The sequence below is a fragment of the Stegostoma tigrinum genome, chromosome 42, assembly GCF_030684315.1.
Source record: "Stegostoma tigrinum isolate sSteTig4 chromosome 42, sSteTig4.hap1, whole genome shotgun sequence".
Taxonomy (NCBI): domain Eukaryota; kingdom Metazoa; phylum Chordata; class Chondrichthyes; order Orectolobiformes; family Stegostomatidae; genus Stegostoma; species Stegostoma tigrinum.
In genome coordinates this window covers 3829941-3843064 of record NC_081395.1, presented here as the reverse complement: position 1 = coordinate 3843064, position 13124 = coordinate 3829941, and the positions used below count along the sequence as shown (strand labels likewise).

At 46.3% G+C, this 13124-nt stretch overlaps 1 protein-coding gene across 4 annotated transcripts in view; it reads left to right on the top strand.

Annotated features, from left to right (window-relative positions):
• LOC125449381 (sorting nexin-32-like) overlaps positions 1-12892 on the top strand; it is a 32964-nt gene extending 20072 nt beyond the window's left edge. For all 4 annotated transcript variants that reach the window (XM_048525140.1, XM_048525142.2, XM_048525141.1 and 1 more), the window contains exons 2-13: positions 2124-2228; positions 2552-2662; positions 3440-3561; positions 4155-4278; positions 4857-4961; positions 5422-5527; positions 6312-6387; positions 7400-7439; positions 7540-7626; positions 9605-9764; positions 10865-10950; positions 11490-12892. In XM_048525140.1, coding sequence (XP_048381097.1) covers positions 2124-2228; positions 2552-2662; positions 3440-3561; positions 4155-4278; positions 4857-4961; positions 5422-5527; positions 6312-6387; positions 7400-7439; positions 7540-7626; positions 9605-9764; positions 10865-10950; positions 11490-11543 — 1176 coding nt within the window. In that variant the 3' untranslated portion in view covers positions 11544-12892. The remainder of the gene's footprint in view (positions 1-2123; positions 2229-2551; positions 2663-3439; positions 3562-4154; positions 4279-4856; positions 4962-5421; positions 5528-6311; positions 6388-7399; positions 7440-7539; positions 7627-9604; positions 9765-10864; positions 10951-11489) is intronic.
• The last annotated feature ends 232 nt before the right edge of the window (positions 12893-13124 follow it).

The window sequence follows — 13124 nt, the reverse complement described above, 5'->3', positions numbered from 1 at the left end:
GGAGATGTAGTCGGTCTTGTTTTGATTTTGTTGACACGTACCTAAGTACAGTGAAAAGGTTTTTTATTATTGTTTGGTGTGCAGTAGAGGGTGGATTGTAACAAAAAAAGACAAAGATGATAGTGTTTAGACAGAGTGAGCCATTACAAGGTTATGGCTGCACAATGCAAGATCAACATGTGAAATTAGAGATCCATTTAGAAATCTAATAACAGCAGGGAAGAAGCTGTTCTTGAATCTGAATTGTGTTGAAGCTTCTGTATTTCTCCTCTGACAGAAGTGAGAGTATTGATGCATTTGTGTATGTTTAGTGAGGATAATAGACACCAAATGCTTGGTTTGTTTTTTTAAAAAAAACAATTCTTTGTGTGTGCTTTCTAGAGGACCTGTGGCGACACATCACCTGTTTTCCCCCCCCCCCGACTTTTTGTTTCTGTTGGGGTTGGGGGTAAAAGGAAGGAAGTGTGTGAGCTGTGATGCACTGTGCCCAAATATCTGCTTATGGGAGCTGGGTGGTCTGGTCAGACAGCCGTAATGTCATCACCATTCCTTTCCATGCCTCGCCCGACAACTGGATGGCAGGCCCCAGTCATAGCCGTACGCTGCAGAAACAGACCCTTCAGTCCATGCTGGCTGAATCCCAAATGAAACTAGCCCCACCTGCCTGCAGCAGGCACACATCCCTCCCTGTTTGTGTGCTTACACAAATGTCTTTTAAACATTGTAACTGTACCCACTTTCTCCAGAAACTCGCTCCCCACACTAGTCCCACTGTGTGCCTCGAACCTGGGCTGCTCGCTGCAGTATTTTGGAAACTGTTGGAGGCAGACCCTCCCAATGGCATCCAAGATCTGGTTGGGCTTTGTTTTTTTTAAATTTCAGATGTTTCCTGCCAATCTCAAACTCCCTATCTCACCTGGCCCCCTCAAATGGCCACAGTCTGGTTCATTTTAGGATGAGCGTCACCAAGTGAGTGTGGTTTCTTTGTTTTTAATTCATTTGCAGGATGTGGAAGTCATCGGCTGAGCTGGCCTTTATTGCCCATCCCTAACTGCCCAGAGGGCAGCTGAGTCAACCACCAATGTGACTCCTAACTGCTGTGGGTCTGGAGTCACATATAGGCCAGACCAAGTAAGGACGGCAGTTTCCTTCCCTAAAGGTCATTAGTGAACCAGATGGGTTTTTCTTGACAATCCACAATGGATCCACAGTCATTAGATTCTCAACTTCAGATGTTTTATTGAGTTCAAATTCTGCCATCTGCCCTGGTGGGATTTCAACCCACATCCCCAGAACATTAGCAATAACAAGGTGTGGAGCTGGATGAACGCGGCAGGCCAAGATCCTGCTCCTCTGCTGCTTGCCTGCTGTGTTCATCCAGCTGCACTCCTTCTCTTAGATTCTTCAGCATTTGCAGTTCCTATTATCCCTGGAATATTATCAGTGTCTCTGGATTCATAATCCAGCCATAAAACCACTAGGCCGTTGCCTCACCAAGTTTCACTGGCTGTGAAACTTCACTGAGTCTCTCATCTGCTGTCATGACTTTTCAGGCTGGTTTGTTCCTTGTAGCCTCCCTGTGCTCTCTGGTCCAACTGGGCAAGATCAGTTTGAACCAACATTGTTCACGTTTTAAACCCCAAAAAAGGCAAAAGCAGGACAGATGTAGCTGCTCAATATGTTTCTATAATGGAAATAGCCCAGAGTAAATGATCAGTCTTAATGTCTTTAAAATAATGGGTTTACTGCTCTGGTTCTGTCTGCCCCATATTGGAGATACAATGTGAAGCTCCCTCTTGACACTCTCCACATCAAACACACCCCAGAATGCAGTTAAATAGACTACAGCTCCTGCTACTGTTAGCCTGAAAATAAAACTGCTTCTTTCTTTTAAACTGTAAATGACACTCCCTCTAAGCTGTCCCCCTCCAACTCTCCCAGGACAAGGACAGTGCAGGGTTAGATATGGAGTAATGCTGACTCTACAGCTTTCCCTTCTGAACTCGGGGGCTCTGTACACAACTGGTTTGATGTTGTGTGCTGCAGTGTTGGGTTCAGTGTGTAACACACGCTCTGTAGGTTAATGACCCACTCTCAGGCCTGTGTATGTTTTGTTTGTGCAGTCAAGGACCATGTCGGTGGATCTACAGACGGACTCCTCGCTGCAGGTGGAGATCTCGGATGCGGTCAGCGAGCGGGACAAAGTGAAGTTTACGGTTCACACCAAGGTAGGTGGGAAAAGGGGAATAAGACAGTGTGGAGAAATTGCTGTAATAGGTGGGTGAGCCAGGCCCTAGCTGTCTGAGGACCGAGCATTTGTGCCTCAGGATGTTTGGGTCTGTAACAGACTGTGAGCTTCTAGCTCCTTTTTAATGAAGCCTGACAGCAAAGTGGTCGGTGGAGTTCTCCCTAGGGTCCTGGGACAGATACTTATCCCTTGACCGACATCACTAGACACAGACTTTGTGTCGCTCCCACATTGCTGAGTGTGTGTGTGTGTGGTGAGACTGAGTGACATCAGCACTAATATCTCTTCTCGTGTCTGTCGCAGACGAATCTCGCTCACTTCAAACAGCCTGAGTTCTCAGTCGTTCGTCAACATGAAGAGTTCATTTGGCTTCATGATGCATATGTGGAAAATGAGGATTATGCTGGGATTATAGTAAGTGACCACAGCCAGGAGTTTGTACCAGATACAAGCAGGTTCAAAACTTTTTTATTAACTTCCTTTTTTTTGTATGTGTGGTGTTCCCAGTGAGGCAAATGCTCCCAGCAGAGATCGAGTAAAGCTCTCTCGACACTGCTTTTCCCAGATTTCCCGCCACCCCCAGCAAACGCAGGGTTAGATATGGAGAAAAGATCCCACCATAGGGCAAGGTGATGGCCTGAGGGTAGTTTTGCTGGACTAAATTAATCCAGAGACCTGGCATTTGAATCCTGCCATGAAAGATGGTGAAACTTGAGTTCAGTGAAGGCATCTGCTGTTGAGAGGCTAACAGTGACCACAAACCACTGTCAAATATTGCTTAAAAATCAGCTTGAGTTACCGATTCCCTTTTTTCTGGGGAAGGGAATCTACAGTCCTTGCTTGCTTTGGCCTGCACTTTGCTCTGATTCTTGAGTCACGAGGTTGACCCTTTTAAGTGATTCAGGATGGACAGCGACACCCATATACTGTGAAGGAATTTCAACTTTAAATTCCTGGTAGTCAAGTGGGGGAGTGTTGTCTGTGGAGCTAAAGACTGTCATTAGGAGAATTGCCTGTTTGGGTGACTTGCCACTCTGCTGGAAGTAGACCAGGATCTCCCTGTGCACCAGGGATCCGAGGCTTGTATGTTACAGCACTTGCTCTGTACTTCAGCCCATTTTTCTTCTTTTGCTGCGGTGTCAACAATTGGAGCTTTTCTCTTCAACCCCTCACCACCGCTCTCTCTCCTAGATTCCTCCTGCCCCTCCGAAACCAAACTTTGATGCATCTCGGGAGAAGCTACAGAAACTTGGGGAGGGAGACGGGTCCATGACTCGCGAGGAGTTTGCCAAGATGAAGCAAGAGCTGGAATCGTAAGTGATTGTGGTGGAGGACACTGTCTGTAGTCCTTACGTAGGCACTCTCTTGCACACTGGCCCCTACCTGTACACAGCCTCTTGTGTAGACCCTTCCCACATCTCCTGTTTAAATTGCCAGGTGAGAGCATTCCCCCCGCTGGAGCTCCAGAAGGACCAGGACTCTGCAGGCTGGGGCAATTCGCCAGAGTAACGCAGCATTAAGCGGATATGGTGGAAGGCTGTCTATTAGTGGGCTGCCTTCTGGAGGGTCAGTGCAGACTTGACTGGCTGAATGGCCTCTTTGTGCAATGGAAGTATTCTAGGATCTGTCCTATTGCAAGAGGCCCTTCAGCCCATCAGCTGCTGTTCTGGTTACAAACAAGCTGCCACCTCATTCCTGTGTCTCTCCCAAACCTCCCATTGTTGTTCCGTTCCAATCCTGTTTGCTGAGCTTCCAATACAATTCGCCTCAACCATTCCTTTTTTATTATTTGAATAGGTTCATCCTTCGCCCTGCGGTCTGGGTGAAGTTGTTTTTCTCCTGAATTACTTTTTTGCTCTGTTGTACGCTGTTAACATTTGTCTGTTCTCTCCATTTCTCTTTGCAGCGAATACCTGGCCATCTTTAAGAAGACGGTGGCTATGCATGAGGTCTTCCTGCAACGCCTGGCTGCTCACCCACAGCTCAGGGGGGACCACAATTTCTATGTGTTTCTGGAATATGATCAGGAGGTAGGTCTAACCACTTTCTGGCCAGAGGTGAACATCTGCCTCAGTAATGCTTCCGGCCATTGCTGCCAACATCTAGCCCAGGTTTCCCCTTGCTAACTGAGTGTTGGACTACACCCCTCCCTTCTTTATCCAACGTCTCACAGGGAGGCGATGGCCTTGTGGTTTTATCATTGGACTGTTAGACCAGGCGATGTTCTGGGGACCTGGGTTTGAATTCTGCCATGGCAGATGGTTGAATTTTGAATTAGACTCTTGTTTTAAAAAATAAAATTTAACAATGACCATGAATCCATTGCTGATTGCCTGGAAAAACCCATCTGGTACTAAAGTCCTTTTAGGGAAGGCCTACATGTGACTCTAGACCCACAGCAACGTGGTTGACTCTGAACTATCCTCTGGGCAATTAGGGACACACAGGTGCGTATCACATGTTGCTGCCCCACCTACATAACAGAATGGAACACTCTAGACAGAGTCCCCCATTGGGTGTGAAGCTTTGGAATGCCCCAGGATGGGGAAAGGAGCTGGCAAACCTCTTTTGTAAATAACTTTTTTTGTTTTGCTCCTCTTAACAACAGCTAAGTGTCCGTGGCAAGAACAGGAAGGAGATCCTGGGTGGTTTTCTGAAGAACATAGTGAAGACTGCAGATGAAGCATTAATAACTGGCATCTCTGGAATTAAGGTAATTCCTGACCTTATGACAACTGTTCCCTTCTCCAGTACAAAAAGATCTCTACTGTTTAACACACCTCCTGCTTATAGACAATATCTGTAAATGGTTAAATTAAGAGTAAATCTCCCTGCTACTGCAGATGTAAACGGAAAGTAAATTTTCCCTGTAACCAAACAGAAATAACTGCAGATGCTGGAAATCAAGCAAAAACAAACTCTGCAATTTTCCCTCTACACTGGTTCTTCATCCCCTGCAAAAAAAAACTCCCAGGGATTGCACAGGGTTAGATACAGAGTAAAGTCCTCTCTATAGATCACTGTCCTGGAGGTTTGGTCCTTCTGCCCTGGGATCTCCCCTGTATCCAGTCAGGTACGAGAGGGAGGATTTGAAACTGCTCCTTGGGAATTTAGTTTCCCCTAAACTCTCTAACAAATGGCGTGTGCTAATGTTCATCCTGTCCTCCTACCAGGAAGTCGATGAGTTCTTCGAGCACGAGAGGACCTTCCTTATCGAATATCACAATCGGGTCAAGGATGCAACGCTGAAGTCAGACAAGAAGACCCGCTCTCACAAAAGTGGGTTGTTTAGAATTTATGCACGGGGTCTCTGCTATCCTGAATGCTTCCTGATATTCCCCTCAAACCCCAATGCTGTTTAATCAACCGTGGGATCCATCCCACTTTCACCTCCCACCTGTTCCACCCCACTTCAGTCTCTCTATTTTGAAATAGTGATGGTTGCATTTCCTAGTTATCAGTTCTGCTGTTTGAGTTTGTTCCACTACTACTTCTCTTCAGCATACTATATCTTCTGCACGGAGGCAATGCGAAGAGGTGAGGATGGATGTATTTGATCAGGTGCTTGCTGGCATCACCCCTGAACAGTCTGTCCTCCCCAAGGCCATAACTTTCTTCTTTCATGTGTGTGGTCCCTATAACAAATCCTTCCAATTGTCATGAAACCCTCTCATTTTTTTTCTGTTTTTTTAATCTCCTCCAGTCTGAGGACTACAGGCCCACTCTGTGAGCCCCATCCTCCCTCCTGGCCTTAATGTTTAACCCTTTCTGACCTCTTGTGGTCTTTCCCCAGTCTGCTGCTCAGGACTTACAAATAACCTTCTCAGAACAACCATGGAGCCCCGGCAGTGCACAAACACTGAGCTGAGGGTCCATGTTGTTCCAAGAGGGCAACTTGTAAATACTGAGCAGCAGACTGGGGAAAGACCATTCCTGTTCTGTGGTTAACTTGAGCGGTGGTGGTCATTTTTAGGACCTGTTGAGCTCTCAGATAATGGGAGCTGAGGTCCTGTCTGTGTCTCACCATGTGGCTTGTCTACTCCCTCTTTTGGTGTCTCCACAGATGTCGCTGAAGATTACATTCCAATCTCTTCTGCCTTATCTGGTTTGGGAACGTTGGATACCAACCCACTTAGCAAGTATGAGATGATTATTTTGTTCTGAATTTCTGGCATGTGCTATAGAAAGTGTATGTGTTTACTTGTGACCTTTTTTAATATTCACTCATGGGATGAGGCTATCACTTGCTGGGTTAGCATTGTATTGCCCATCCCTAATTGCATAGAGAGCAGTTAAAAGTCAGCTACATTGCTGTGGGTCAAATGTAGGCCAGAGCATGTAAGTTTAATTCCCTGAACACAATTAGCAAACCAGATGGGTTCCCCAATAATCAGCAATGAATTCATGGTCATCATTTGACTCTTATCTTCCTCCTGGTTTTTTCCTTTTTTGTGGCATTTGAAACTGGGACCAACCCCAGAACATTATCTGGAGCTGCTGATTTTGTCAGTTCAGTGATAATACCACTCGGCCACGACCTCCCCTGGCTGATGTCTGACTCCACATGTGAGTTGGAGCTGCCGTCCAGGTGTTGAGGCAGTGCCATGCTGTCGGAGGAGCTGTCTCTCTCGGATGATACACTTGCATCCATCTGGTGGAGAATTTGGGCCTCAGTTTAAAAGATCTGACTGTCACCATTGGCTGAAGAGCAGTGGGATGGTGTCCCCTTGTATGGAGGCCAATATTTAAACCTCCCTCTATGCTAGAGGGAGGAGTTTTACTCTGCATCTCACCCTGTGCTGAGTATCCAAAATGTGTTCTGTTTGAGTTGGAATCTGTCCCTTTTTTTTTGGAAAACCCGGAACGTAGTTCTGAATGTTGTGGTGAATAGAAAATGATTGATTTTCCCCTGAACTTTTTTTTTTCCTCTTCTTCCCTCCCAACCTTGGCGGTGGGTGGGAAATGCAGTCAGCACTGGGGCTAACTGTAACTGTAACTTTCAGTCTCCTCCTGGGATTGGAGTTCTCTCCCTCTGGCAGAGTGCTGTGTCTCTAGAACAGGCAGCGAGTTGGATATCCTGTTTGAGTCTCTAAAAGAAACCACGAAATTGTGTAACCCACTCACTTTTTATTCCCCCCCGCCTTGTTCCAGGAACTTCCTGAAACTTGCAGAACTCTTTGAGAAACTTCGGGTAAGAAATACTTTTTCCTGTAATTTCAGCTCTGGCAGCTCGTGTCTCAAAATACTGAACTGCTTTTTAAATTGCCTTTTTTTAAAAAAAAATTCTGTAGAAACTGGAAGGACGTGTGGCATCTGACGAAGACTTGAAACTTTCTGACTTGTTAAGATATTACATGAGAGATTCCCAAGCAGCAAAGGCAAGTACACTCCTTTCCTGCTTGTGACAAAGAACACATACTTCAGATGATGGGGATTCTAGAATTTTTGATCAAAAAAACATTGCTTTAGAGTGTATCCGGTCAGGCAATGCATGCAGGGGGAAGGGAACAGTTAATGTTTTCAGTCCTCTTTGTAACTCCCTGCTTTTAGGCAAGCGTGCATTTTGTGCTCTTGCTCTCACTCTCTCGTGTTTCTCCTCTACCCTGCCTCCTCCCACCTTTATCTCTCTTCTCTTTCCCTCCAAACCCCCCCCCCCCCCCCCCGCCGTTGTCATCAGCCAATCTTTTTCTCACCTTTTTCCCCTCCCTATTTCACCTAAATATCTTGTCCCTGGAGTCATTCTTGCAAACCTCTTCTGCTCTGTGTTCCTTCCAGTAATGTGGCATCAAACTGCACCAGACACCAACTGAGGCCTAACCAGTGTCTATTACAAGTTTTTGGGTAATCTTGTAGCTTAAGAGAACCTTAGTTAGGCCACATTTGGAATATTGTGTTCAATTCTTGTTGCCACACCACCAGAAGGATGTGGTGGCTTTGGAGAGGGTTCAGGAAAGATTTTACCAGGATGTTGCCTGGTATGGAGGGCATTAGCTGTGAGGCGAGGTTGGAGAAACTTGGGTCATTCTCACTGGAATGACAGAGGTTGAGGGGTGAACTGATAGAGGCCCTACAAGATAATGAAGGGTGTGGACAGTCAAAGCTTTTTCCCAGGGTGGAAGAGTCAGTTACCGGGGCCAGGAGTTTAAGGTGCGAGGGGCAAGGTTTGTTGCTGGGGGATGTAGTGGAAGCAGACGTTACAGTGACTTTTAGTGGGCATCCTGAAAAATACATGAATAGGATGTATTTCCCATTATCACTGAATAGGATGCAAATAGGTTTCTAGAAGGGTAGGCGTTTTTAGTTGTGATGGGCAGCATGTTGGTACCAGCTTGGAGGGCTGAAGGGCCTTTGCTGTACTGTTAGTGTCTTTGTTCCTTGCTCTTGTACTCGTACTCCCATTAGTAAAACCCAGGATACATTTGCTTTTACTACTCACTGCACTTTTCTCCTGCCAACGCTTTTGCACCCAGGCGCATGCTCATGCTCTCCCTCCCTCCCCAGTATACCCCTTTTGTTGTGGGGAGCAGGGGTTTTGTCCTGTCTCACCTGTACCAAAAATGTATCACCCCACATCTCCACACTGAATACCATTGATGGGTCGGCTGCTATCAACATACTGGGGGTTATCATCTGTCCAGAAACTCAACTGGACTCACCGCAAAAACAGGTCAGAGGCCGGGAATCCTGCAGTGAGTAACTCCCCTCCTGGACACCACCCCCCCACCCCCAAAAAAAAAGCCTGTCCTGCCATCTACAAGGCACAGATCAGGAGCGGGATGGAATACCCCTCACTTGCCCCTGGATGGGGGCAGCTCCAACAACACTCTCTAAGCTCGACACCATCCAGGACAAAGCGACCCCTGCTTGACTGACACCACACCCACAAACATCCGACTCCCTCCCCCACAGACGCACTGCAGTGACTTTCCAATGAGCTGGATACGGGATGGAGCAGTGACATCTGAAAAAGTGCATTTTTTTTTTTGTAGCCTTCTCATTGTTTGTCTGTGCTGTCTGATATGGCTTTCTTACTAACACGTACGATATGGGTGTCTCTGGCAGGCTTGGCATTTATTCCCGTTCCTAATTACCCCTTAAGGTGGAGGTGAGTGGCCGCAGTCCATGTACTGTAGGATTCCTCAATTTATGGATTGTCTATTCTTTTGGACTGGTGCTATGATCCCCTCACTTTTATTAAACCTCACTTTGTTCGCTGGAACTTCTACAAACAAATTCTCCTGATCCTCAAACATTTTGGGGACTTATTCCATTTGAGTGCAGTTTACGTTCTGAATTGTGCTTTTTTTTGGGTTTGGAGACAACCTGAGGTTATAAGCTTGTGAATTTGTTGCTCAGGACCTGCTATACCGGAGAGCTCGGTCCTTGTCTGATTATGAAAATGCCAACAAAGCCCTGGACCGAGCCCGCATGAAGAACAGGGATGTGAAACACACTGAGGCCAATCAGCAACGCTGCTGCCAGAAATTTGAAAAACTTTCAGAATCAGCCAAGCAAGGTAACGGGCTCCTTTTGGCCATTTCCCCGGTTACGCATTGCCTATGATCTAGGGGGAAACACGTCAACTCTCAAAGGCAAAATACAGCAGACACTGGAACTGTGAAACAAAAACTGAAAATGCTGGATAAACCTGGTGGTTCTGGCACTGGATAGAAACTGACTTCTGTGTGACCTTGGTTTGTTCTAAATTCATTCATAGTTGGAGGGTATTATTGGCCAGGCCTGCACTTATTGCCCATCCTCGAGGGCAGTTAAGAGGCACTACTTTGCTGAGGGTGTAGAGTTCTGTGTACACCAGACCAGGTAAGGATGGCCTAACCCTAGCTCTTTTTTTTAATAGCAGAACTTTATTGAATTTAAATTCTACCACCTCCTGTGGCAGGATTTGAATCTGCTCCCAGGACATTGTCTGAATTAATTGTCCGTAGCACCCAGGGATGGTTGGGTTAGACATGGGAAATGCAGGGGTAGGGGAAATGGGTCTGGGTGGGATGCTGTTTGGAGGGGTGGTGTGGACTTGTTGGGCCGAATGGCCTGATTCCATACTGTAGGGATTCTATGAAGATGAATACCACTGGACGATTGTCTCCTATCAGTCTGTATTTAATTCCCTGCTGCATCTCCAGTGTTTCTTTTCTTTTAAGCTGTTGATTTTCACCGCTTCCACGCTGAGCAAGCAATTCAGGAAATGGGGCCATGTTACACTGTCGCACTCTTTGCCAGGCTGACTGAAGATATGGGCCCACCTTGGGGTTTTTGGGTGGGTGTGGGAATGGAAGGGTCGTTTCCCCTCCATGTGTCTTACAAACAGACGATGATGAGTCAGTCCCTCGCTGCTGTGTGGCAGCTTGCTGTTGCAAATTGGCCCACCCCCATCCTGTGCCCTATTCTCTCCACTTCCAAAGTAGTAGTGAGAAGGTTTGGATGAGATTGTTAGTGTTTGTTTGCCATGGAACAGCCAAGTGATGTATTTCCAAGAATGTGAATGTCAAAAATCTCTTCTCTCTCTCTCTCTCTCTCTCTCTCCTCTTTCTTTCCTCACCCCCCCCCCCCCCCCCAATCCCACTTCTCTCTCCTCTTCCTCCCTCTGCCCCATAGAACTCTCAGACTTCAAAATCCGAAGAGTGTCTGCCTTTCGGAAGAACATGATTGAGATGACAGAACTGGAGCTGAAACATGCCAAGGTAGGGGACTGGGTATTGGCACACATGTCAAATGACTGGACCTTCCCTTCCAATCTCTGTTCGCAATTGCAAGGTGATGTTAGTCTCGCGATGCATGAGGCAATGAATTGCAGCCCCTTTCCCTGAAGGGCTGAAATCTGACTCCAAAACATTCCTGAAATAAATAAACTTGCCATGACATGATTAACTTGTGGAATGCTGTGAATGTGGAACAAAGTTGATCTGCTTGTTTGGAGAGTTAGTGCACATTTCACCAGACTGAATGGCCTCTCGGTTTTTAAAATGGAATGTTCTGGATGTATATTTCCTTTGTCTCAGCTCCTGCATTCACACCCGCCTCCCCCTCGGAAACACAGGGCCTGAAGACCCTCTGATCACTGCCTGCCCCCACGCAATGCACGTGCTGTCACACTCCTTCTACCTGCAGCCCTTGTAGAGTGTCTTGATGCTTGGCCACTGGATAAATGCAAGTCGCTGGGATAAGTTATTTTGAAGTTTTTTTTCTTTTGGTAGAAGTAATCTTATCTTTTTGTTTCCAGGCCAACCTATTACTACTAAGGAACTGCTTGAGTTCCCTGCGAGGTGAACAGTAGGATCATTCTCTGCTTCACTACACAGCATCTGGAGATGACCATCTGTTTGGGCCAATGCACAAACATACCTTTTTTCTTTTTTCTTTTTGTTCATCATGTGTTCTTATAATTGTTGACCACTAGGAACACTAATCAGCGTGGGGATAGCTGTGGGTTTCTGCCCTGGGGGTGGGGGTCAGTCTCTGTGTGAACCTGGCACCTTGGTTGGGTAAGGGTTGGTGTTTGAAAGTCCTTAGTGTCCCCCCCTCTTCCTTCCCACCACTTTTTTTTTTCTCTCTTTTTGGCCAATGGGCTGCTTTTGCAGGCTGGCTAGTGAAGGACCTGTCTGAATAGAAATGGCGAGTTCAATGTTTTCCTCTCCTGGAGGCCCCTATGACTTGCCCAGCCATAGCCACCTGATTGGCACCGGTATACCTGATGCCAGGGACCACTGGAGCATGTCTTGAGCATCTGGATAGCAAATAACAATCAGCACTCCTACACCCAGATGTGTGCACGTCTGTCCAACCAGGTTAATAATCATGACCCTTCCTAGCATCTGGCCTGCCCTCACTGACTGACAGTAATGTGAGCAGGCCATGCTAACCAGTTTTGACAACAGAACCATCAACTCCCTAAAAGTAACTGAATCACTGCAGAGGGCACTTTGTAGATTGGGACAGTGTCAAGGGAGCTTTTAAATAGAACCCCTGTCCTGTGAGTGTTTTGGGGTGAGAAAGAGTGTAGCCTCATTCTGTATCTGACCCTGGTGCTGTCCCTGTCTAGGGACTATTTGGTGGAACATGTTCCATTTTGTGACATTGATACCCACTCACTGGGAAACCACTGGATCTGTAAAGGGGAGAGCTCAGCGGGCACTGAGCTAATATTGTCTACCAGCTGAACGGACATATTATATAAAAATGTATTCTGAACTCTCAATACTCCTTGTTTTCAGCTTTTGTTCAGCTGCACAAATAGGAGTCCTGAGTGGCTTCTCTCCATTTCCTCAATTGCTTGTTCAGTTTTGAGTAACCAGCCTTTTGGTTCATGTCTAGTCGTGCTGAATAAAATTACTGAATTGATTTGGATGTATAAATAAGTGCACCAAAGTATGAAAGCATCAAAATAACTTGTGTTAAATGTCAAACAATAATTATTATTGACTGTCTTGTCACCTACTATAGGGAGTGAGCAGTGTCCAGTCGTGTTGTGACACAAGCCCCTAAGATGTTTGTACTTTTTCCCCCTCTTTGGGGGATGGAAAATTGTTGTTTTGTTTGCAGTCCTAATTTAAGCAAATCTTCCAGCAGCTTCCCTTTTTAAAGTTCCAGACTTCAATCTTTGTAAATAAAATTTTGAGCAGAAAATCTGATTTGTGTCAGCTGCTCTGTGCTATGCTGCCTAACAAAAGGATCTGGGGGAACATTATCACTGTACCCTTGCCGCCTACCCTGAAGCTCCAGTGTTACTCAGTACTGCTGACTCATCACTGTGTGATGAGGTTGAGCCCCTGCATGGACCTAGTGCATACTACTTTGTGTAGCAAGATTCCATATCCTGTGTTGCCTGGTGGTTGTGAGCTAGATGGAGGCTATGATC